Consider the following 24,106-nt stretch of genomic DNA (forward strand, 5'->3'; position numbering starts at 1 on the left):
CTTTCCCTTCTTGCCCACTCACCCCTTGGGCACTTGTAGCTATACTTGTTGTTATGACTCTTAGTAGCAAGGTCTTGCTGTGCTGGTTGACAAATCTAGGCACAAATAACCATGTTGCAATACTGGAAACATTGTTCTGAAAATGCATAAAAATAAGCCATTTAGTGCCCCTCATTTTAGACTCTCTGGTTCCATTGCAGCTTTACCCGCAGTGGATTTGCTGTTTGTTCTCCTGTCCTTCTGGGTCCAGAGCTGGCTCGATTAGTTTTTACTTTAACAGTTGGGGTGAGATTGGTGTGAAATTGGAGTGAACTCATCTGCAGAAAGTTGGATTGAGAGGTGAAAGGTGATGTGATAACCCTTTCATATCAAAGTCCTGGATTTCTGGCATGGATACGTGGGTAGAAGGGTGAATGAGAGCTTTGTTTGGGGGATTGGAATGAGGTGTAATTTTTTAGAGTGGAAGAATGTCGCAGTAAAGACAGACATAACACTCAAGGGTTCAAGCGGCAATAGCAATCTTTATTGTTCACAGCTCATATTTATGTGGTTTTCAAAAGTCACATGTTTGATCCCAATTGGCTAGTAACTTGTTGCCACCCAGTTCACTGTCCAATAGCTGCCTGTGTACATGCTTGCCAAAAATTGGCCAGCATCTGTTCCTTGCAGTTAAGCCTTTCCGCTTCTCAAAGCTTTCTTCCTTAAAGATGTTTACTTCCTTTCCTCATGGGTACAGGCTGATTAAGTCAAAGTTACTTGTGTCTGTGATGCCTTCAGGTCAGCTGTTAGCTGTCACAGATGCACCCTTTTGTTTTTCAACTACAAAGGCAACCTTTATCCTCCTCTGCAGGGCCCCTTGGAGATAGGATAAAAAACATGGTACAATGAGTGAAATAATTATAATACAAAAAATAATAAGCCCAGTTTGAATGAGGCTCTTCTCCCAGCTTGATAAACCTAACCCTTCCAGCCAGTGATCTATCCCAGAAAATCCTCCATACAACACATGCCATCAAACTCTTCACAAAGATGTCCATGAGCTAACAAAAGAAAATCAATGGCAGCAGGATTTTGCAAGGTAGCATGCCGCACACTATCTACAACTATAGCTAAAGCACTCAAAATTACGGAAATGTTATTTACTCTTTTTACTACAAAGCAAGCCAATCTATTTAATTCAGAAACTATCAGGGGTAACATTTTGCTTTCCTGTTCCAATTCAGCCCCACATATCATGTCCCAGTGTATAATTAAAAAAGACGCATCCTTCTGCTGATAATGTCCCTAAAATCTCTGTCTTGGGGTTCAAATGAAGCAACAGGTAAATTATCATTTCAAAGATCCCATGGTACCATACAGCGGGTTGTGGTATTACAATTGTTCTGGGAAGAGTGTTGCATTTTGACAACATTTTGTGTTTCTTTGTGTATACTTTGTGTGCCATTCAAAGGTACCCCCACTAAGCAGGTGAGAAAAGGTCGTTCTGGTCATGCGATAGCCTGCAGCTCAACTCCATCCGATCTCTTCCCGTAGAATAACTTCTCCATTACTGATGGAAAGTTTTTTGAAATGTATTTGATGTCTTCTCCTATCTGTTCCCACTCCTCTATGGGATCGGATGTGCTTGCCCAGGGGGGTCTGGGGTCTCTGTACAAATAACAAACGGGACGGGACTGCTAGGAATGCGCCTTGAGCTGTTTTATTTTCCAGCATCAGTCTCATTACATGGTTACAACGATGGGAAGATGCCATCAGCTCACATCCCAGGCAGCAGACCAAGAACTTAATGTTACACCTTACTTTATAAGTTTTTTGACCAATCACACAAAGCAAAAGCACATTGACAGTAGTTGCATCCAGTCACTATAAGCACACGTACCTTCAGTTTAAACAATGCTTCCTTATTTTGAATACAATACCTGCTTGTAAGCCTTAAAACACAATGCACAGAGCTCCATTATTAAGCTTAAAACTTACTAATATCTTGCTAGATAAACTTTTCTGCAGCTTAGGGAGTTATTCTAGCCAAGCATTAATACACAGACCATTGTTCTAGTTGTCCTTACTTTTCTACTTCTTAGATAATTTTTCTGCTGACTTATTTTATGGCTAGTGCTTAGCTCTAATCACAGTTCTGCTGTCTCTAGGGCCAGCCTTTTGAAGCTTTCCCAAAACCCTCTGATTTTATGGATTCCCACACAGAGCTGTCATATTTGACTGTTCAAACAGCCCTAAGCCTGTTTATTTACTAAGGCAGTGTCTTGGTTTGAAAAGACAGGTGTCTGTTAGGGAAGGCAGAAGCATCCCCTGAAATGGGAAATGTAAACTCCCTCCCTACAAATTATTATAATTTTGAAATTAAGGGGCTTTCAGGCAAAGGTATGGGAGTAGGAATAACAGTTACTTATTAGGGAAGAAAATAAAAATATTTTAAAAATGCAGTAATACAAAAGACCGACAGAGTCAGAATATGACCTGACACCCTGTGAGTCAGGGTGTTGGTAGCAGTCTCATTAAATGGTGGCTGCAGTCCTTCTGGAGTGACAGATGTGGTTCTGTTGAAGCATTGATCCTGTAAAAGGGTGTAGTTTTCCTCTGGAGATCCAGTGGTGGTGTAGATGGGCCTGGTCTTCCTCTGGGAATCCAGTGGGAAAAGGCTGCTTCTGGTGTTCCAAATCTCAGAGTGTATCCAGGTAGGAATACTTGGCTCCTCCCCCTGGGCGAAGCATTTCACAATATGATGCTATAATTTTATCAGTCATGCAGTGAGACTCAATGGCCCATTAAAAGAAGATATCTCCCCAGAGGGAGAATTGGTTGTGGAAGAGGTAAACTGCCCAATTAAAAGAAGATAACTGCCCCACCTCTAATAGATGGGAAATAGAATACACACCCCTAAACCACATCTTAAACCCCCAGAAAGGATGTAAATTTTCTTGAAATGAGAATTCTTCATTATGCCAATAGCTTGTTTTAACAGGCAAGTGGGCTCTCTTCTCTTCTGACAAGAGTAACAGACCTCCTGTCTTATCTACCAAGCCTCTATTCAGGCTAGGTGTCCGTGCATGGACAGTTGCTGCCTTCCAGACATCCAGAAGGGCTCAGAAGGTTGGTTTTGCTTTGTGTTTATCTTCCAGCATGCTGGAGAATGCAGCAGCCAGGGTGGGTCTCTAATGGATGAACCGTGTGTTCAAGTTATCTTGTGTGTACTGGGATTTGTGAGGAAACTAATGATCTGTCTGACTTTTTACAGGCATTAGCAGCAGTTGTCTCCTAGAGAAAGCACCAAGGCTGACATTACTCAAGGAATGAGTTTTTGTAACTTTTCTTCCTCATCCCAGCTCAGGTAAGGGTGTTTCTAAAGAAAGTGGCTCCCGAACAACAACCAGACCACCAGTACAGAGGTACTGGGGCAGTTTCCTATACTATTAGGAGGTTTTGAGGTTTCAGACTAAGTAAATAACTGGAAGAGCTTGCCTGAGAACACATAAACATCACACTTTCATTATGTGAAGTGTAAATTTCTTGTCATATAACTTCTGTCTGAAGTATTTGAGTTTGGAGATTTAACAAGCCAAGGCTAAAGGCCACCAAGGTGGCTGTTGCAACCTTGTGGTCCTGTGCTGTCCTGGCTGCTCCATGGGCTGTGAGTTTTCCTGAAGATACTCATAATGCTTTTCTTGTTGGAAGCTGCTTCTCACCTCACCTCAGCCCAGGGCCCAAAGGCTGTTATATGAGCTGTGTTGGTGGGGTTGACTCACTCTGGCATGTTTGATAGCAACTGTTAGTTGTCTGTCTTACCTGTTCTGTGCTGTGTAAGCAATCAGCTCTGCAAACTTCTGGAACAACAAAATTTGGAGATGGGATGACCTCAGCTCTTTCCAATTCTCCATTTCCCTCCTTTGGGGGAAAGCTTGCTCCCTTCACTAAATTTTCCTATACTGGCTCCAGTATTCAGTGACTCAAGCACAGGGTTTTCATTGTTTCTCTTGGGAGACTGTCAGACTGCTCACCATGAGATGCTTTCCTAAGCCTCTGCCTGATGTGTTCTGCTCCAGCAGGAGGCCCCCTAAGGTGCAGGAGCTCCCCAGAGCCCCTGAATAAAACCTTGGATTAATCCCTGCTAAGAGACGGCCCTTTATCCTCTACCGACGTCTCTGGTGTCTCTTCTGCTGCAAAGGCGACCAGTCTAGGTGCCCTCAGTACCCTCGGGGCATGGGAGACTGTCTCCCCACTGTCTGCCAAGTCAGGACTGGCCGGGGTTCCTGAGGGGTTCCCAGAGAGACAGAGACAGACCTGGAAGAATGGTCAGCAAAAAGCTGCAGGGGGTTAATGCTAATCAAATGAAGTACTTGAGTACTGGTTAACCCTTTCTGGGTTACTTTGGTTCATGTTCTGAATAAAAAAGGCTTGAAAGGAGAATGTCATAGTCACTTGAAGGCTGACAAGTGTGAGCACTGAGGTCCTAGGACTTAAAGGACAGGGGAAGGTTTTAACCTGTAGAATATAAACATTCCTTCAGTGATGACCTTTTCAGCTGAAATGCTGAACTACATGGGCAACTAGATGTGGCATTTGCTGGTTTTATTTTAGGTTTTGCTTGTGCCTAGAACTGAGTCAAGAAGCTTGATTTTTCTTAAAAAGCTGAAGATTTTCCCAAGGATTGCTTTCTCTGTTATCCTGTCTGTGCTGCCAATGCTGCATAACCAGTAGCTTGACTGTAATGCTGAAGTAATTATTAAAATATCATCTGCAAAATAGATCAGTCATGACAGGATAAAGCCATTTTCCATGAAAGATGAGTGGGATCAGACCCTGGATACTCTCAAATGTATCCCGCACTGAAGGATGATTTCAAAAAGTTAAGATTTCAGCTGAGGATTAGAAGCAATTCATACTGATCAGGATGTAAGGTAGATAGGTAGACGATAGGTTAATGATTATTAGATGCTTAAGCTAGAGCTGATTGTTATATTGTTTGCTATTATGAACTTGTTTGTAGAAGGAAGTGGAGTAAGCGAACTGTTATAAGAACATATTGAAACCAGGAGAACAATAGTTAGCACCTGGGCTTGATGTCAATCAATCATGAAGCAGTGAAGTGATATGCAGAATAAATGGACCCCACAATTTGATGTAGTTATGAAGTGGGTATGTATGTCAGCACCCAGCACAAGCGAGATAGCTCTCAGGAAAACTTGTGCCCTGAGTCCTGGTCTGAGCCACATCTTTATTCACAAAGGTGTTCCATATACATTACATCACACAACCTTTCCATGCATATTCAACCCCTGGCCCCTCCTGTCCTCGCCTCGCATGGTAATTAGATCCATGCCCTTCTGAACATGCATTGTGTGCTGTGGTGGTCGCACAGGGGTCTTTCAGTGGTCTCTGAGGCTGAAGGCTGTGGTCTTCCTCATGACTGACCTTTTGAACTCTTCTCCTTTGTGCATATGCTTTGGTCCCTTGGTGCTTATCTGAGTATGTCTGTCGATTTTGATCAGCTTGGAGCCAGAGGAGCCCCTTTATCTGCATTCTTGCATTCCTTGGTCTTCTCCCGGTATTGTTCTTTATCACAGGAAGCTTCAGAAATTTGCATTTTCCTATGCCCTTTGTACCATGGCAGAGGTTTCTTAAGTAAAAGGTTAAAATTCAATACACAATTCTACAAGCTAAAATTTAAATGCTTAATTCATATTGCTAACTTAAGTGAACCCCCAAAACCTCAATTTCAGCAGGGGACCTTGGATCATGCCAGAGGGTCACAGAGATCTGACGAAGATGTTGTTGACTTCATCCCTGGGACCACTAACCCAATTCAAGACCACTGACCCAATTCAAGAGAAGAATTGCACATGCCTGAAGGACTAATAACCTCATTTTAACACAGAGGATGGGAGGTGCTGGGGTTAAGCATATGTATTGTATGTAAGATCTTGGGAAATAAATAGAGGACAAAGAACCTTGTACAGTGTGGTCACGCCTTTTGGAATGACTCCCCTGCCACCCACCGGTGTTAATAAACTTTCTAACTTAGACTAGTTAGATAATCTTTGTCCATGATCTTTGGCTTTAATGACTCAAGACAAGAAGGGAGAATTAAATTCCAAAGTGTGTCCATGCAGGGGACAAAACTAGAAGCAAATCCAATGTACACCACTGCGAATTCTGGAAATATTTAGGACAGGATGGAAAGGTGGTAGAGGTTAAGAAGTCTGTGGTAGGGTAATTGTCTCAATTTGAAAGACAGGTGTCTGCTAAGGAAGGTAGAAGCCTCCCTTGGAATGGAGAATGTAAACCCCGTCCCTCCAAATTACTGTAAGTTTGAAATTAAGGGGCTCTCAGGCAAAGATATGGAATAGGAATTACAGTTCTTTACTAGTATGTATAACAAGGCAAACGAAACAACAACAACTATGGCATTAACAACAAACAGAACCAGGGACCCGGTAACAGTCTTCTTGCTGCAGGCACTTCCCCCTTTGGTGCAGTTACCATCACAGCTGGCAGGAATAAGCAAAAATCCCGGGCTCGTGGGCAAGGTGTATCAGAAGTTTCACGGTAGCTGGAACTGTGGGGACATGCCAGCAAAGCAGCCGGCTGCGGGTTACAGCGTGGAGAAAGCCAGAGCACTACCGAACAAAACAGCAGGGGTGGGGCAGCGGGGGCCTGGCTCTGAGCAGGGCAGGGAGGGCAAAGTTCAGGATTCCCAGGGCACATGAGCAGATGGTGATCAGTCCCTCAGGGCTGAGCTCCAGCAGTGCTGATGAAATCTCCTCACAGTATGTGACAGCCTGGCTGTCCTCCTCCGATGCCAAAGAGCAAGGGAGAGCGAGGCTGCCCCCCCAACCCCGTCGTTTTTACCTGCCTCCCATTCTCATGGTATCTCTGTCCTCCCCCGAGAGAAACTCCCAAAAAACCAGAGGAGTTCGCCCTCCCTCTCAGCACCCAGCCATCAGCACTTAGCAACTCAGAGGGAAAAAAAATACCACAAGTAACAAGGAAAGAAAAGGAAAAAAAAACCCAAAAAACTCAACCCCCAACAGTGATACATCGTGGGATGGGAAGCTCTGGTGTTTTTTTTTAATTGCTTGGTAAGCTGGTTCATGGACTATATGAAATGAGCAGTGGGCTCTTCAAACTTGGGTAGAGAACAAGGACTGAGCAGGCACAGGGAAGGGTGTTGCCCTTGCACCTCTGCCGGGGGAGTGGAGGGAGGTTACTTGATGCTTCCTCACAACCTCACACCACACACCTGTCCTGCCAACTGCTGTGTGCACAAGGAGGAACTGCTGCTTCCTTGGGGAGAAGTTTTCAGTGCTCTGACTGGCTGTGGCAGGGGGAGAGAAAAGCCCAAGAGTGCAACAAAGGGTAACAGAGAACCAGCCTCTGCAGCCTGACTCACGCCATCCCTGCACAGCTTCCCTCTGTCTTCCAAGAATGTTTAATAATGCAGCACACGCAGCTGAGATCACCCTTCTGGCAAGTGTCTGCTGTGGTGTGAGACCAGACATCTGGCACCATTGCGCCCACTATAGTCTCCAAGGCAACAATTTCTCTTTGCTCTTTGGAAGCTCTGTGTGTTCCTAAAGAAGCTGTCATCCTTCTTGATGTAAATGCAGCAGGTGTGAAAGGCTTTATCTGTGCTAACGAGCTCTAGATTGGGTGGCTGCTGCTCCAAGGAGCAGTGCTGCCTGCTCCTTGTATTTCCTGCTGAAGATATGCTGCCAGTCCATTCCTCATGTCACAAAGCCTCTCCTGCTTGTTCCTATCCCTGTGTGCCGTGTCTGTAGCCAGCTGTTCTGCCAGGGGGATCACTGGAGATCTCTGCTGAGGTGAGGTATTCAGGAAGAATTAATTCCAGAGGAGGTACTTGCCAGCCCTGAAGCACTTTGTAGCACTAAAATGCTCACAGAGCAAAGAATTTAGCAGTGCCCCAGAGATGTTTCTGTGGGCTTCTCTTGAGCAGTTGGCATTTTCTTGCTAATGTGGTTGTATTTTGGGGCAATGTCAGAGGAAAACTCTTTATGCTGTTTATGTAGAAGAACCCCCTGTTAGGTTTTACCTGGACCTAAGACCAGGTAAAACCTAACAGGGTTTGTGTACTTGAACACAAGTGTGCTTGAAAACAGGAATTTACTGAACATTCCTGATTGTGGGGTCACTGATGTACAGTGAGGGACTCCCATCACCTGGAAGAAAGCCAGAATTGCTCTTCTGGCACAGCTGAGCCATCTGACAGCTGGAGTGATAGTAAGAGCTGTCTCAGCCCAAGCATTTAATGTTCCCTGTTGTCACCATGATATTTTCTGAAAAATCCCTTCACCAGGATTTTTCTCCTGAGAAGCCTCAGAAAAGAAATGTAAACAATAATTATCTGATTGCTTGGAATGTGGTCTGGAGGTTGCTTACCAACAGGTGCATCTTTGATTGGTTCCATGTGAATTGTTTTTAATTAATGACCAATCCCAGTCCAGCTGTGTCAGGACTCTGGTCAGTCACAGGGTTTTATTATTCATTCTTTTTCCAGCCTTTTGTCTGTACCCTTTCTCTTTCTTTAATAGAGTTTTAGTATATCATTTTCTTTTAGTATAATATCATAATAAATCAGCCTTCTGAGAACTTGGGAGTCAAATTCTCATCTCTCACCTCATCCTGGGAACCTCACAACACAACACCCTGTGGGTAACAGTGTGCTGCTGATTTATAGGAGTTGCTACAGTCACACCTATCCCTTGCTGTGAGCCCTGTGAGGGAAAGTGCTGTATTAGGTGCAAACTCAGCTTCATCATGGAAATGGTCTGTTTGTCTGCTCCACATTGAGTGGAAGCTGCTGCAAACTTGCTCCCCTGGAGTTCTCTTGCTGCAATTTTGTCTGTGCTCCCAAACCTGGGTAGACTCTCCCCTCTGCTCCCTCTGGCTTGGGTTTCTGCCAAGTTATCTGTCAACTGCACCAGATAATTGCTGGCATGTATTGGATCAGGTGCTTTACAGGAACTCTGGCAGCTGCCATGGCTGTAAATAGTGGCTAGCTGATGTTTCCCAAGGGCTGGAGGGGAGAAAATGTGTTTCCCACTGACTATTGGGGTGATGCTGTAGCACTTGGGAGGTGGCAGCAGGTTTGCCCTGTGACTCCAGGATCTGGGCCTAGGGGGACCTGCCCTTGCAGGCTGTGTAGCCCCAGTTTAGAAGCAGACTGGAGTCACTGGGCAGAAAAATGAAGCGGGGCTGAGTCATTTAGCAATTAGTGAGCCTTCAGCCCTGGTAAGAATCTGAGTAACTGAGAGGCAGAGTCTGCCTAGTGATTGCTGTTGAAGGATGGCATGGAGACAGTCCACTTACAGTTCTGGCTGCTGTTCTGGGTTTAACATTTCCTTTTTTTTTCCCTGCTCATCTCCCCATCAGCAAGCTGGGGAATATGCATGGAAAACAAATCAGCAGCAGATAGTAGCATGTGAAGTGATTCTTCTGCTGGCATGAGTGGGACTGTGGGCAATAACACCTGTGGTGATTTAAAGTCCAAAGGTAATGTGTTGCTTTCTTGCTTGCAAGCCCTAAAACCGTTTGGAGGAAGGAGGTGAGAACCTGAGCCAGCTGGTTTGTGAGGGATGTTGGATACTGTACAGCTGGTTTGGGTTTTATGTACTTGATTTCTTCAGAACTCATGAGTAGAGGGGACAGGCTGCTGTTACTGGTGTGACCTGCTGCTGTACTCGTGAGCAGGCACAGGTGTCTGTGTAAAAGGCTCTGGTCTCCCAGATAATACAGGTCCCAAAATGCCTGTAGAGGTTTTTTTCCCCCCTCTTTAGCATTTCTCAGGCAACATGGAGGCTCCCCATCCCCACTGGACTGGCTGGAGGCCTGTGCTGGATAAGGAAGTGAAAGCTCCCCTAAACCTTGCTGTGCTCAGCTGCATGAGTGAGGAAGACCTGCTGATGGATGTGACGATAACACAATCCAGGATGGTAGCGAGTGCTGGTCTTGGGAGCACTAAGGAGATCTGCTGGTGTAAGGGCCGCAAGAGAATGGAGGAACTAGGGACTCACAGTGAGAATTGATGCTTGGGGTCAGCCAAGAATGCCAGGAGGCAGGGAAATGGGAATTAAGCAGGAAGAGAGCCAATCCTCTTTGATGCCAAGAGGACCTTCTAAGCACCCAAGATCGCTGTGGGTGTGGAGCTGCCAGGAGTAGCCTGTGGCATCCAAAAGAGAAGGGTGAAGCAGGACGTTTTGTGCAGCTCAGGGTGCAGGGGCAACCCCCCAGCCTGGACTTGTCACTGCCCACACCCATGGAAGCATCTGGGCTGCCCCAGCTAGGGGTTGTGAAGGGCTCTCCAAGCAATCATGTGAAATGTTTTCCTTTGATTCATCATCTGTAATTCCTCCTGGAGACATGCTTTTCTCATGGCTTGCCTCCTATAAGTCAGCTGTTCCCACTCAGGAGCTGAACTCCGGGCAGCCTTGCCTGCGTTCCTTTTCAAGGAATGCAGCCTTTCCTTTCACCCAAGTATTCCAGTGCACATAACACTCTGGGCTCTCTCTTCCCTGACCTTGTTCTTTATGTTCCCAGGCTGAGGTTTCCCCTGATGAATTTATTTGGCTCCCTGATCTCTTTACTTTTCTCACAGTTTCTAAGGAGATGGGTACAATGAGATGAAAATGTCAACCCCTTGTATTTTGTGCAGGGGGATAAGCCTGAGCTGTTGCTGGACTACACAAACCTCTGGCATTGCCATCATTTGATGGGACTCTTGAGTTTCCCATTCCCAGTTCAGTGGTATTTTGCCCTGACCAGAACTGAGCACAAATTGGGGCTGGTTTGTGTTTCCAGAATCCTGAACTGTCAGAAATGTGCTGCATCAACATGAAATGCAGTTTTTGGAGTCTAAGGGGTTTTTTTTCACATGAAACAAGAAGTTTTCTCTGATGCCTGAATGTTGAGGCACAGGGGGGAAATCCAGGGAGTTGCTGATAGACTGATGAGGGAATAAAACTCAAGTGGACTGGTGGCTCTCAGCAAACTCATGAACCTTTTCCTAAGGGATAGAACTTTTCAGGGTGATTCAAAACTGCTCTTCCCCCACAGAACCCCTCTTGGGCACCTCGCAGGCAAGGCCAGTTGCTCTGAGCTGCCTGGGTAAGCTCTCCATCTTGCCTACACTTGTTTCCCTTCCCTCTCATTCTTGCTTTCTCCCGTTGGCTCCATTTCCTCTGGACTTCAGCAGAGGGATCTGGGATTTGCAGCCTGTCCCTTCCCACTTCCCATACCTCCTTCCTGGCAGTGCTGTTTCAGGAGTCCTTGTGCTTTAGCCAAGAGGGACATCTAGTGGGGTTGGAGCTCAGGGACCTGGGATTTGTCAATATTTCTTGCATTTTTATTTATTAATTTGTAATCATTATGAAGGAGCAGGAACTGAGGTTTTACATGGTCCTGGTGGCATGCTGGCAAGGTGGACCTTTGGTGGCCAGTTCATGGGCTGTTTCTCTCTTCTTACTTGCACATAGGGAAGTGACTGTGGAATAGGGCTTTTATGGGAAGAAAGGTGCTGTGGTAGGTGTCACTGTGCTCAGTAAAACAAAACCTGTCTGAACACACTTCTCGGTGGATTTGGTTGCACAAGGTTCCAACTTTGACTTGGAAAATCATCTTCTGCTCTCTTCTTGCTTGGCCATGATCCTGCTGGTCGTGGCAGGAGCCCCAGACTGCATGTGGGCACAAGGGAGAGAGAGTAGACACTGGATCTGGTGTTCAAGGGATGGAACAGCCCACTGCAGTTCCTGTGGGTGCAGGTGCTGGGGCCCAGCTGCTGGGCTCTTCTCATTAACTGTTTCATCCTTTAGCATCCTGTTATTCCAGGCATCTTCTGGGGGACCATCATCCATAACAACTCCTGTTTAGGGAAGCTTTTAGTGGGCCATGTGTCTGGGGAGCTTAACTGCAAACTGTGGGACACTGGAATGCAAACATTTGTACTTTTATTTGCTCAGTGCTGCAAAAGTGCTGCTGATGCTCCCTGGGCAAGAGAATGACCACAATAAATGCTTCCTTTTGTGTTGCTGTAGCATTGTGTAAGCACAGATCTCAGAATGTTCCTTAACTCTGCAGGGAGGGCTGAGGCACAAACCATCCGCCTATGAGCCCTCACAGCTGTTTCTTAAGATTTCTCCCCAGACTCGGCATCTCTCTCCACACAGTGGCGCTGCTGTGCAGAACAGTAGTGAAGTGTTTTACTGGGAGAGGCTCAGCTTCCCCCTTAGCGCTGGGGGTCTGTGCTGTAGGTTTCTGTTTCAGGAACACTTGCACAGAAACTCAGGAAGAACCACACGGCCACAGTATTAGAAAATATCCCAGTTTATTGCAGCATCTCAGTTCTGAGAGTTTTACAAAATAATGTATTTACAGGTAAGGAAGGGACTAACTCAGCTGGAGTGTGCTTTGCTGGGGCAGGAACAGACTACAGAGGAAAAAGGAAGAAAATCAGCACATTCACGAGTCACATTTTTCTTTACAAAAGTAAGATAGGTGTAAGGCTGGTGTGCACAGCTGACTGGTGTTGTCCTTGTAGGGAGCACTCCAAGAAGAATTCAGTGCAGCCCTTGTGCTCTTCACAGTGATTCCAGGCACCTGGGGCTCAGCAGAAGCTGTATCAGCTCAGCTCAGTATGATGTTAAGGCACAATGCAGTGATGCCAATCGCTCTGGGTCTCCACATGTGCCAGCAGCTCTGCTTGTGGCTTCTCTCATAGCAAGTGATAGTGTTTGAGCCCTGCCCATGGATTTCTTTGGGGTGAGTGATGGCTTTGAGCTCTGCCTGTGTCTTCTCTCAGGGTGAGCAGTGGTGTTTCAGCCCAACATCTGTCTTTCAGGCCCCCAGTCCTGGACTTGGCCAAGCCAGAAGCAGAGCTGGACAGAGGACAGAAGGAGGAGACCATGGTGTAGGACAACGGAGGGATTCCAAAGGGAATCTCCCCAAAACTATGGTAAGACCTCCATTATGGCTGAACACCAGAGAAAGGATATGGACGGCTGTTTGAAAACAAATGCACGACTTAGAATATATGCTGAAACCTTGTTTTTGAACTTGTCCAATAAAGTTTGCCTCTAAACACAAACTGTTTGTCTTTTTTTTAATTAGATTTTTTTTTTAAATTTATTACTATATGCAATCTTGACTGATGGCTCATTCAGATTGTTCATGGGAGCTGCACTAGCTTACCCCCTCAAGGGAAACTTCTCCAAACACAGATTTCTCAGACTAAGGGCTAAACCCAACCATCAGCTCTGGTTGCACATGGAGTCCCAGGCGCTCACAGCGAGGTAGAGGGAGGGTTGAAGTTCACAGTAGAGGCTGTGCATGGCTGGCACTGCCAAGTGTCTTCAGCCAGCGCTGTCCAAGAGGTGTCCAGGCATGGATCCATCCCTAGAGGCCTGTGTGCTCCTGGATCCAGTCTCGCAGGCTCGTGAGCCGGCTGTACACCCCAGGTTTGTTCCTCTGGGCACAGCCATCGCCCCAGCTCACCACACCAGCCAGGAACATCCGACTACTGGGCTCCACACTGACCAGGGGCCCCCCAGAGTCTCCCTGCACAGAACCACACAGGAGCATAAGCACCAACCCCATAGATCACTCTCGTGCACAGTGGTAAAGTCACTCACAAAAACTAAGCAAGAAATGATCAGTAAATCCCTGTCTAAGTCAGCTGTCATTACAACTTTTTGGCCATTCCCTTAAACAAATATTTAAGCATGGCAGTAAGAGCCACAGTGCCAGAACAAAGAGCTATAAAATACCAGTCAAGCAGCCTGGCTTGCTAACTAAGACTCTGAATAAAAGCCAGAAGTTGGAGTATGGCTATATATTGTATCTGGTGAGATGAAGTCTAAATCCTGTGGTTTTGGGCTGTAGTTTTTGAGTTGTAAGTCATGCATCGACATAACTTGCTGCTGGGGCCCATTGTAATCTGTTCATTTTCTGAATCCAGGAGAATTCCCACAGATTTGTTTTATGTTAAAAATGTAAATATAAGTGGAAGCAGATGAGCAGGGCTGAGCAAAGGACTGTCTCCCTGCCTAATAACCAATAACCAGCACTAAATCCAGGTGCTGCCTTACCTGGCAGGCATCCACACCACCAGTCAGGATCCCTACGCACATCATGCGTGGTGTCAGCTGGTCTGTCAGGAGCTGGTTACACACAGTCTGGTTGATGAGCCGGATCTCTGCCTTCTGCAGGATGGAGGCTCCTGTGCCTGCCAAGATGGAAGAGCATCCTAAGTAAAAATACCCATTTTTAAACAGCTCCCCATTTTTCCCTCAAGAAACACAGAAATCATAGACTTGTAGAATCTCAGAATGGTTTGAATTTGAAGAGAACTAAAGCCTGTCTTGTTCCATCCTGTGCCACAGGTAGGGACACTTTCCACTACACCAGGTTGCTCCAAGCCCTGTCCAATATGGCCCGGAATGCTTCCAGGGATGTGGCAGCCACAGCTTCTCCTGGCAACCTGTTTAAAATACATCAGTGCAGCACCAAATCACATGCCAGTGCTCACCTCCTTCTGCAGTTGCTCCCCATCCAGTCACCCACAGGTCCTTGCCCACAGGGAAGTTGTGGGTGGCATCAGGCAGGCAAATGGGCTGGACGACAGCCGTGAAGGTGACAGGGCTCTGCAGCTCCAGCACAGCAATGTCATAGTCGTAGGTGTAGTCATTGAAGAAGGGGTGGGAGATGATGCGCTTGATTTTGCGGGTTTGCACATTGGGGCCACTCCGGTCACCTTGGTCAGTCAGCCCCAGGTAGGCTGTCCATAGGCTGGGGTCTGAATACCTGCACGGGGGCCATGAAACACAGGGTGAGACCTCATCTTGGAGACAGCACTGCTCACTACCTTAAACAATTTCCTTGAGGAATGCCTCTCAGAGCCAGTGTTGGAATATTGTGATTTTGGTCGCCACAATATAAGAATATTAAACTATTAGAGAGTTTCCAAAGAAGGGCAACAAAGATGGTGAAGGGCCTTGAGGGGAAGCCGTATAAGGAGCAGCTGAGAGCACTTGGTCTGTTCAGCCTGGAGGAGACTGACGGGAGATGTCATTGCAGTTACAACTTCCTGTGTGAGGGAGAGAAGAGGGGTAAACTCTGATATCTGTTCTGTGGTGCCCAGTGACAGGACCAGAGGGAACAGCCTGAAACTGTGTCAGGGGAGGTTTAAGTTGGGTATCAGGAAAAGGCTCTTTTCTTCAGAGAGTGGTCAGGTACTGGAACAGACTCCCCAGAGCAGTGGCCACAGCATGAAGACTGACTGAGCTCAAGAAGCATTTGGATGATACTCTCGGGCACATGGTGTGATTCTTGGGGATGGTGCTGTGCAGGGACAGGAGCTGGACTCAGTGATCCTTGAGGGTTTCTTCTAACTCAGCTTATTCTGTGATTCTGTGAAATACCTGGAAGCACAGGGATATGAGGCCGGTACCTGATGCCTTGCAGTGGCAGGAAGCAGTGTGCTGCTGACACCAGCCAGCTTGCTGACACCAGCGAGGCCCCACAGATGTGGCCCTGGCTCTTGACGTGCAGGCTGACCTGCCACGGCCACTCTCCCACGTCCGAATTCTGCCCACCAACGATCCGCGACTTCCTGACATAGGAGCGGAGACCACAGTCTAGGGCAGAGAAGGAGAACGGGTTCTTGGTTTCTCCTGTTCCCATCCAACGCTTCCCCTCTGTTCCTCCAGGACATCTGACAGCACAAATACCCTGTTTACACATGTCAGGAAGGGCTGATGTTCTCTGCACAGATGCTAAATTAGCTACAACCTTTACTGGCTAACTCTGTAAAGGGGAGATAAGCCCCTGTATTACCCATCTAAGCCTTCCTGAATAACACAGACACCCCACAGGCCGTTAAAGAATGTGGCTTGGGTATTTCCAGATCAAGCTCCTGCACAGAAACACACAGGGGCTCTCTCTGCCACACTGGGGTGTTTCTCTGAGAGAGCCAGCCCAGAGTCCCATGTCTCCCCCATTCCTGAGGCACTCACTGCAGTTGTCCTCATCAGAATGGTCCTCACAGTCCTGCTCCCCGTCGCACTCGGGGTTCTGTTTGCTGATGCAGTGTCCACTGCGGCACTTGTACGTGTACTCCTTGCAGGGGACAGTGGTCTGGCCTGCTGCAGGCAGGATGGAGGCACAGGGGTTAGCCCCAGTTCTGGGGAGGTCACATCAAGTCCACCTCTTCTGATCAACCCCAGAGCATTTACACCCTATGCAAACACACACATGAGGGTGTCCAGCCCCAAGGAATTCCATCAGAGGCTGCGTTTGCTGGCAGTCACCCTCCAGCCGACCCTCACCTGTGCTGCAGCTGCCCTCATCGCTCCCGTCCCCACAGTTGTCCTTGCCATCACATTTCTGTGTGCTGGGGACACACTTCCCGTTGTCGCACTTGAAGCTGTCAGCTGAACAGCCTGGGGACAGAGAGCAGCTCCTGAGGGCTGGGCATGAATCCTGCAGCACCTCAGCACACGGCTGTGCCCAGCTCCCCTCCCCGAGACAAGTAAAGCCTCTGCAGCTCCAAAATACTGTGTCTCCAATCTCTTCTCCAAACTGCACACCACCACTCAGTTATTCAGCCCTTTCTATTCCTACACCTCTGCTCATCCTTCTTTCCTCTGAGCTCTCATTCACCTTTATCAGGTGAGCACTCATCATGCCTGGGCTTTTTTGCCTGCTAATTTCCAGCACGGCACTTCCCTCCACCCCACGAGCCTTCATTACCCTAGTCACCCCCTTTGTGCCTGCAGGAACAGCCTGCAGGGTGAGTCACTCACTGCACTGTAGCTCATCGCTGTTGTCACCACAGTCGTTCACATTGTCACAGACCCAGAACCTGGGCTTGCACCAGCCATTCTGGCACTTGAACTGCTGCTCGGTACAGGCTGGAAGAGCAGAGTAAGAATCACACGATCATTTAAGTTGGAAAAGACCTCCAAGACCATCAAGTCCTACCTGAGACCAATCACCACCTTGTCAACCAAACCAGAGCACTGAGTGCCATGTTCAGTCATTCCCTGGACACCTCTAGGGATGGGGACTCCCCTGGGAAGGCTGTTCTAATGCTAGAAATTAGGGGAGAGGCCTGCAAAGGCACCTGTGGAGTCACCAGCAACCCACCCACCATGGCAGCTCTCCCAGTGGGTGTGCAAGCACTTGGGAACCCCAAAAACCAGCTCGGGACCGTGCATGTGTACATAAATACACTATACACTCAGTACATCACAGTATTTCCACTTCTCTGAAGAACAAAGCCATTTGGAGCTGTTGTGTCGGAGGTAGTGGAGGCTGAAGCTGACATCACAACAGCAGGACAGCCAGAGGCAATACTGAAGGAAAGCAATTGCTGCAAGCAGTGGGAAAGCACCTGAGAAACCAGGATCATGGGCCAGCAGCACATCCTTCCCCACAAAACTGCCCCTCCCAAATCAGGGCACCCCATCCTCTCTAATATACTGCAGACCCTGGACAATAACATTAACTATAGGACAGCTCTGCTAATCCAAGAGGAAAACCTGTTACACAAAGCAACTCCTGTGTGTCCCATGGGTTTTCCAGATGAGCTCTGCAAAGCCTGCACGGTTGGGTAATGAAATGTGTCCCTCCACTCAGCTCAGCCAAACCCACAACCAGCAGGATTACAGAGAAAAACACATTCCCAGCTGGAAGGAACTGGAAAGAGAGGGCGATGCCACTGGGAGAGGGCTGGATTAGCAGGAGCCCACAGCTCTTAGGCTGAGAAGGGATCCCAAATTGTGCACCGAGTCTCACTCCAGTCTGGAGGAGGGCGGCAGTGCTGGTTCCAGCCAGCACTGAGTCACATTACCCAGAACAAGCCTAACCACCCCAGGGCACCATGGCCTTTCCATGCTGTGCCAAAGAGAAACCAAAGGCTGGACTTACTGCAGGACCTCTCATCACTGCCGTCCACGCAGTCGAGCCACCCATCGCAGCGCATGCTCCTGTCGATGCAGCGGCCAGTATTGCAAGTGAACTTGCCAGGGCAGGCTGAGAGGGAGAAAGGGACAAAACCACACATGAGCCCTCTTGGTGTCCCCTCTACATCCCTTCTGCAGAGTTTCCTATGCCTGCTTACAGCAGAACACAACAGGAAGATCAGGAGATTTTCAGGAAAGCAAGGCATGCTGCTATGCCCCTGGAAAAGGCTACTTCCCAGTTTACAGGGCAGTGTAAACACAGAGGAGGGATAGCTCCACATCTCAGGCAAATCACTTCCCACCCCGAGCCCCAGGGTTTCAACTCACGGTCATTGGAGTCGTAAGACAGGAACTCTGCAGAGAAGCCTGTGTCTGTGTAGGATTGGTCTGAGTGGAACCGGAGCTCGATTTTGTTGGTGGTACTGGCCACCACGAACTGGGAGCGCTCCCCACAGTACCTGCGGGGAGAGAGCAAAGAGGAGTCAAAGGGGTGGAGGTCAGCACCAAGGAAACCTTCTTCTATCCCTGGTCTCCCTCCACACTCGGGAAGCTGAGAGGGCAGGAGAGCAGGGAGCAGGTCTGATCCCAGCACAGACTGCTGGGACTCAGGATCCAAATTCTGCTGCTGCTGGCAGAAGGTTTGGGCCAGTTGTAAACACCAACTTATGACTTTAGGAATGACTGGGAACAAGTTCTTCCAAGCCTGCCCCATGATGTGTCTGATCTCGATACACTGGACTCATGCAGGATCCCATCTCACCATGGATCACGTACGTGAACAGCACTGCAGAGGCAAGTGCTGACTTTGAAACCCTCTCTCTGAGGCAGGGTCAGCTCTCTTGTCCAAAACACTGTGAAACAAGATTAATCACCTGCCTCTGAGATCCTAAGTTTTCTCTCTGGCCCAGCTTATATCAGGCCGGGGAATGCATCTAGAAATGCATCACAGGATATGAGTGCCCTGAGAATGGAGAGCTGCTCGTTCAAGCAAACCCACCCCAGATGTTCCTGCCTTCCCACACATGAGCTATGTGCTGTGATGCTCCACAGCATCTGAGGGGTGGTTCAGCTGCAGCACACCACAGAACCAAGTGTGGGACTCCTCACTCATCATGGGGCAGTCCTGGGCTGACGCGGCTGTGGGGTTTTCAGGGTCTCCCCCGAAAATGACTGCCGTGGGTGTCCCAAACAGAGAAGTCCAGTTAAGCACAACCTGTCCGGGCCCCTCAGGCAGGCTCCAGGGCTGCAGGCAATCTTAGCAAGCTCAGCTCTTAAGTGAGATCAGCTCTTTAGTGATTTTCAGCTCATTGGTGATTTTCAGCTCTTTTGCTTGCTAAGTGCCTTTGGCAGATGCAGGGAGAGAGAGAAGAAGCTCTGTGTGAGGTTCCACAGAGATGTCTTTGTTGGCATCTTCTGCAAAGGGTCTCAGTGACAGCTCTTCTGCCGAATTGGGCAAAAGTAGGGGTTTATATAGGGTACAGGAGTTTTAGGAAACAGTACAATAGTAAGGGTTGAGGCAAAAGTGACCTATAGTCTTACAGAGAGATAACAAGGGTCTGAAGGAGGAAGAGGGGCTTCTTTTGGTCCAGTCATCATGACTAGGCATTTCCTATCTTAGGCTGCTGACCGCCAGGGAGGCCTTGCAGGTCCTGTGCCTGCTACACTGGGCACCCTCCTGCCTCCTCCCAGCCCTTAGAGCACCAGCACACTTGTTTCCACAGCAGATTAAGGAAAGCACAAGTTAGTGTGTAACTAAATGAAGCCACTCCATGGGTTCAGCCACCGAACACCCACCTTGTGCCGTTGATCTGCACATAGTCTTTGGTGCAGGAGGTGACTGGGATCCCAGGCTCCAGCACAAAGAACATGTTGAAACGCACCTTCACATTCTTTATAGAGGGAACCTACAAAAGTAAGCACATCACTGGGATGTTCCTTTCTGGAGCAAGAAAAAAGGAATAGTTTCACAGGAAGAGGGTTGTGCTTGGGGGAGGACAGAAGATAACTAAAAAGGGGAAGTCAGTTTTCCAGCAGGATAAGAAACAGCTTCATAAAAGTCAGAGTCACCCTGGCTCCAGAATCCCCAGTGGAACAGGCATACAGAGGGGTGGTCAACAGCCAGTAACTGGCATGTCCCAAAGCCCACATTCTCATACTTCTTGTGTGAAGTTACAGGATTTTTCATGGTCTTCTGTGGGGTTCAGGCCTCTTGCAACCTTCTTCTGCCTTTGCCTCCAGTTCCTAAAGGCTCCCTCAATCATGCCAGACTTGGAGCCTCTGGGCCCCAGATACTGTGAGCTCCCTTGCACCATGTCCTGTATGACCAGGGTCATTTGACAGACTTGTTAAGGGAAAGAGAGGGCCCATCTCACCTCAATGTTCCAGACACAGTCCATGTCTGGGGGGTAGTGTGCTGGGTAATAGGGAGTTGTGAAGGTGCCGCTGTCTCCCTTCAGGGTCTCACCACAGGCTAAAAACAAACAGGAAGGTAATAACAAATTAGAGATTTAGATGTGGCTTTTCCAAGCCTGAGCTGGCTGTCATTGGAGGCAGTGGCAACAGTCTCTAACATGGTTAAGTCACTCTCTGGAGAGAGCAGCTTTGCTCCAAGGCTTGAGAGAACCCAGGAGATCAATTAGGTGCTTCCATCAATCTGCATGTCTAATCCAATATAATTCTCATTTTTGCCTCCTTGGGGAACATCCTTACTGCAGTCAAGAACACCATAGGCAAGGCAAGCACCTGCTTCCAGGTGCTCCAGCCCTGGAAACATCCCTGACAAACTGACCCCAGCCACAGCCACCTCCCTGTTCAGCTGCCCATGGCAGGGAGACATGGGGAAACAGGCCAAGGCCTCTGCTCACCTTTCATCTTTGGGAGCTGGAAGAACTCAGCCTTAAAGCCAGGGAATCGTCCCTCCTTGTTGGTAACCAATGTGACTAGCATGACGTTCTGGGAGGAGAGGAAGGTCAGGTTGTAGGATGGGGCATAATTCCCACAAAGCCTAGGAAGCAAAGGAAAGGACAGAATTTGTAAGGCACTACTGCACAGGGAGCCTCAAGCAGCACATCTCAGCTCTGAGCAGGAGCAGGAGATCTCAGGATCACCCTGGACTTGGTGCCATACAGGAACACCCACCTGACCAAGGCGTGGGGCTCCACAGGGCTCAGAGAGTCGTACACCTTGATGTAGTCACTGTCATCTCTACATGGCTCCAGCTCCAAAGTCTTGAAGGTGAGACTGATACTGGAACTGGCATCTGCCCTCAATGCCCAGTAGCAGAGGGCATTGTTGGGGTATGGGCTGTTGGGGAAGCCTGGCGTGGTGAAACTGGTGACCTCCCCTTCCTTGGCATGAAGGGAGAACATGCAGCTGTCTGCCCAGAGAGTAGAGAACAGTTAACAAGGCAAAGAAGCCTTGCCCTGCCTTTCCCGGGATGCACAGAATAATTCCGGCAGGCTATCCCAGGGCAGATGGCTCTTCCTGGATAACAGCAAGGCCTATGCCACAGTCTGTCCAACCCCAAACCAGCTCTAAGAATCACACTGGGGTCTGCCTTGCATGCAGAGAACCTCTCTCCAGACCCTTCCCCATCCTGCAAGAGAAACACCACCCTAAAGAGACCACTTAGATGGAAGAACTGTACTTACTGTCTCGGGCAGAGTGAGCTATGCTGGGGTCCACAGCTGCAGGAAAAAACAGAGCTGACATCACCCTTTGGGCTATGGGAAATCCCTGGTCACAAAGCCGAGGTTGTTCCTCAGACTGTCATTGATCTGGCCTCACTTGTGGAACCTCTCCCTGCAAACTGGCAGGAGAGCTCTTTCCTGGCCTCTGGGAGCTGAGGGAGCAAACTTTCCCTCTGCAGAGGGAGAACTCATCCTTGTCTCTCTTCCCTGGGCTCAGAGGAGAACACAGAGCATTTCAGCAAAGGGGATACAGGTCCGTGCAGCCCCCTTTAGGCTGTACATCCCGTTAAGCTGTGCTGTGACATCCAGGTCCTTACACCACCCTCAGGGCTGGCTTTCTCATGAGAGGGCTGTGACCAGCACCTTCTCCTTCCAGAGAAATATCCCACCTGATCCCATGCAGAGGCCCAGGGACAGCGAGACCAATACTCACGGAAAGCAATGACTGACTCCACCTTCAGCATGGGGTTTCTCAGGCGGGGGTTCCACCTCTGCACCAGGCTCTGCTTGTCAGCCATCGCCCTGTCCAGGCTCTCTTCCCGGTATTTGGGCACAAGGAATTCTGACCAGTAGTAGGCAATGACACTGCCTTCACTGTGGAAAGGGTAATTGTGGGATAAGGGCAAGGACAGACATGGGAGGACTCAAATACCACTAGAAGAAGGGGCCAGACTACTTGATTAGCCAGTTTTGGAGCCTGGCCACAGGGAAGGGAGAGTTTTATGACAAGTTAAGCAAACAGCAAAGGCTCCTGCCAGCCTGAGCAGTCTCTCTCAATGCTGCCAGGCACCACCCACTGCAGTTCACTGCACCACGCCTTGATTTTTCCCAAGACATCTGGCAGAAAACAAAATGCATTTTCAGGTCACTTTTTACTGCTCACCCTTTCCTGGGTAATTCAGGGTGATTACTGGGGTACTTCTATCCCAGCATCCTGGGAAGGACGGTAAATGGCTGATGTGATATCCTGGCATCCTAGATGGGGCTCAGGCAGTGCCTAACACTCACCTGAAGGCAGTGATTACTGTCTCCTTGTGGTAAGGACCAATATCAGCATGATTCTTGTAGATCTCCTCCACCTGAAAGGGTTAAAAAGAGGTGTTCAGCGTGTCTAGAAGTGAGGAAAAGGGAAAGGCTGAAGATAGACAGAGCTTCAAGCCTGCAAAGGAAAACCAGGGCACATACCTGGCATCCCTGTGTGCAGGAATCTGCAGAGCCAAAGAAAGAAAGGAGGAGAGTTGAGAGCCCCAGAAGAGCATGGAGCTGCCCATCACAGCCTGTTCTGACTCAGCTCACCCACTCTTCCCTGAGGAAAATGAATCCCCAAGTCTGAGGGAAGAGGCAGAGCTTCAGCCTCTTTTAGACACCCTTTTACCTCAGTTCCTGGCCCTGACTCATCCAGTGATTCTGGGACGTGCCCTGGCAGCTCCTATGGCACTGGGAGATGCCATGGCACTGGGCTGGAGCTGGGATGTCAAGATCCAGCTCCAAAGAAGGTCCCCGCTCCCAGCCAGTGTGACACAGTGAGCAGGTAAAGCTCCAAGGAATCTTACATGGCATATCCCCATGGCCATGGGGCAAGAGGAAAATTCCTTGCTTGTAGAAGGAGGGAGGCAAGAAATCTCTTACCGTGCTCTTCACCTTCTTGGCCAGCATACTGAACTCCGGAGAGCTGGAGTTCTCATAGGCATCCAGGAATTCCCAGTTCAGAACCCGCAAGTGGCCATTGAAAACCTTCTGGACAGGTGTGTTCCTATCTGGAAGAGAACAGCTCAGGGTCAGGAAGGGCAGTCAGAGCTGGGACTGGTGTCACAGCAGATCCCTAGTGACAGCAATTGGGGCAGGGAGGTGGAAATGGTGTCTCCAGAGCTTGAGAGGGCACATGTGAGCAACACCAGGTAACAAAGCTTTTCCATGCGGACGGATACGTTCCCAGGGTGTTACCCTACATGTCACCACCCACCAGACGTCACACTCACATTTGAAGTGCCAAAACAGGAGGCCAGTGGTGAGGGAGACAAGCAGAAAAACAATGATCAGGACAGTGATGACCACCTGCCGCCTTGGGCCGCGCTTTTCCATCTTCTTGGAGTTCATGGCAGGGAGGAACTCCACCCCTTCATCCAGGTTGTTCATGTCCTGGGAGAGGAGGGAAGGCAGGACAGTGAGAAAGCTGTTCTCAAAGCCTGGCTTGGGGAGGTCCAGCCACAGAGCAGCCTGAAGCAGGTTTGGAGACAAGGAATGCAGCAGCACTGAGGACAAACCTCAGTGTTGGCAGCTCCACAGCCATGGCAGGACAAACCCTGAAGGTTTTTTCTTTGCTTTTCTGCACACACCTAATTCCTTTCTGGGCCTAATATAAGGTCATGACTTCAAGCACACTTAGGGGCAAGTCCACACACCCTCCTGTGACCATGGCAGGTCACAAGC

The 24,106-nt window shown here is 48.7% G+C and overlaps 1 protein-coding gene across 5 annotated transcripts in view; it reads right to left on the reverse strand.

The window, feature by feature from the left end:
* Positions 1-501: 501 nt before the first annotated feature.
* ST14 (ST14 transmembrane serine protease matriptase) overlaps positions 502-24,106 on the reverse strand; it is a 33,648-nt gene continuing 10,043 nt past the window's right edge. The window contains exons 2-19 of one of the 5 annotated variants that reach the window (XM_066564492.1): positions 23,656-23,815; positions 23,306-23,433; positions 22,685-22,755; positions 22,110-22,270; positions 21,638-21,673; positions 21,126-21,363; positions 20,852-20,991; positions 20,360-20,457; positions 19,782-19,891; positions 18,315-18,445; positions 17,953-18,057; positions 16,827-16,934; positions 16,350-16,463; positions 16,038-16,166; positions 15,473-15,659; positions 14,552-14,826; positions 14,112-14,248; positions 502-855 (exon numbers count right to left, since the gene is read on the reverse strand). In XM_066564492.1, coding sequence (XP_066420589.1) covers positions 835-855; positions 14,112-14,248; positions 14,552-14,826; positions 15,473-15,659; positions 16,038-16,166; positions 16,350-16,463; positions 16,827-16,934; positions 17,953-18,057; positions 18,315-18,445; positions 19,782-19,891; positions 20,360-20,457; positions 20,852-20,991; positions 21,126-21,363; positions 21,638-21,673; positions 22,110-22,270; positions 22,685-22,755; positions 23,306-23,433; positions 23,656-23,815 — 2,349 coding nt within the window. In that variant the 3' untranslated portion in view covers positions 502-834. Of the gene's footprint in view, positions 856-1,233; positions 1,648-12,335; positions 13,582-14,111; positions 14,249-14,551; positions 14,827-15,472; positions 15,660-16,037; positions 16,167-16,349; positions 16,464-16,826; positions 16,935-17,952; positions 18,058-18,314; positions 18,446-19,781; positions 19,892-20,359; positions 20,458-20,851; positions 20,992-21,125; positions 21,364-21,637; positions 21,674-22,109; positions 22,271-22,684; positions 22,756-23,305; positions 23,434-23,655; positions 23,816-24,106 lie in introns of those variants that run through there. The other 4 variants (XM_066564491.1, XM_066564490.1, XM_066564489.1 and 1 more) reach the window with 4 other exon arrangements.

This window comes from Molothrus aeneus, chromosome 22, assembly GCF_037042795.1.
Source record: "Molothrus aeneus isolate 106 chromosome 22, BPBGC_Maene_1.0, whole genome shotgun sequence".
NCBI classification, from domain to species: Eukaryota; Metazoa; Chordata; class Aves; order Passeriformes; family Icteridae; genus Molothrus; species Molothrus aeneus.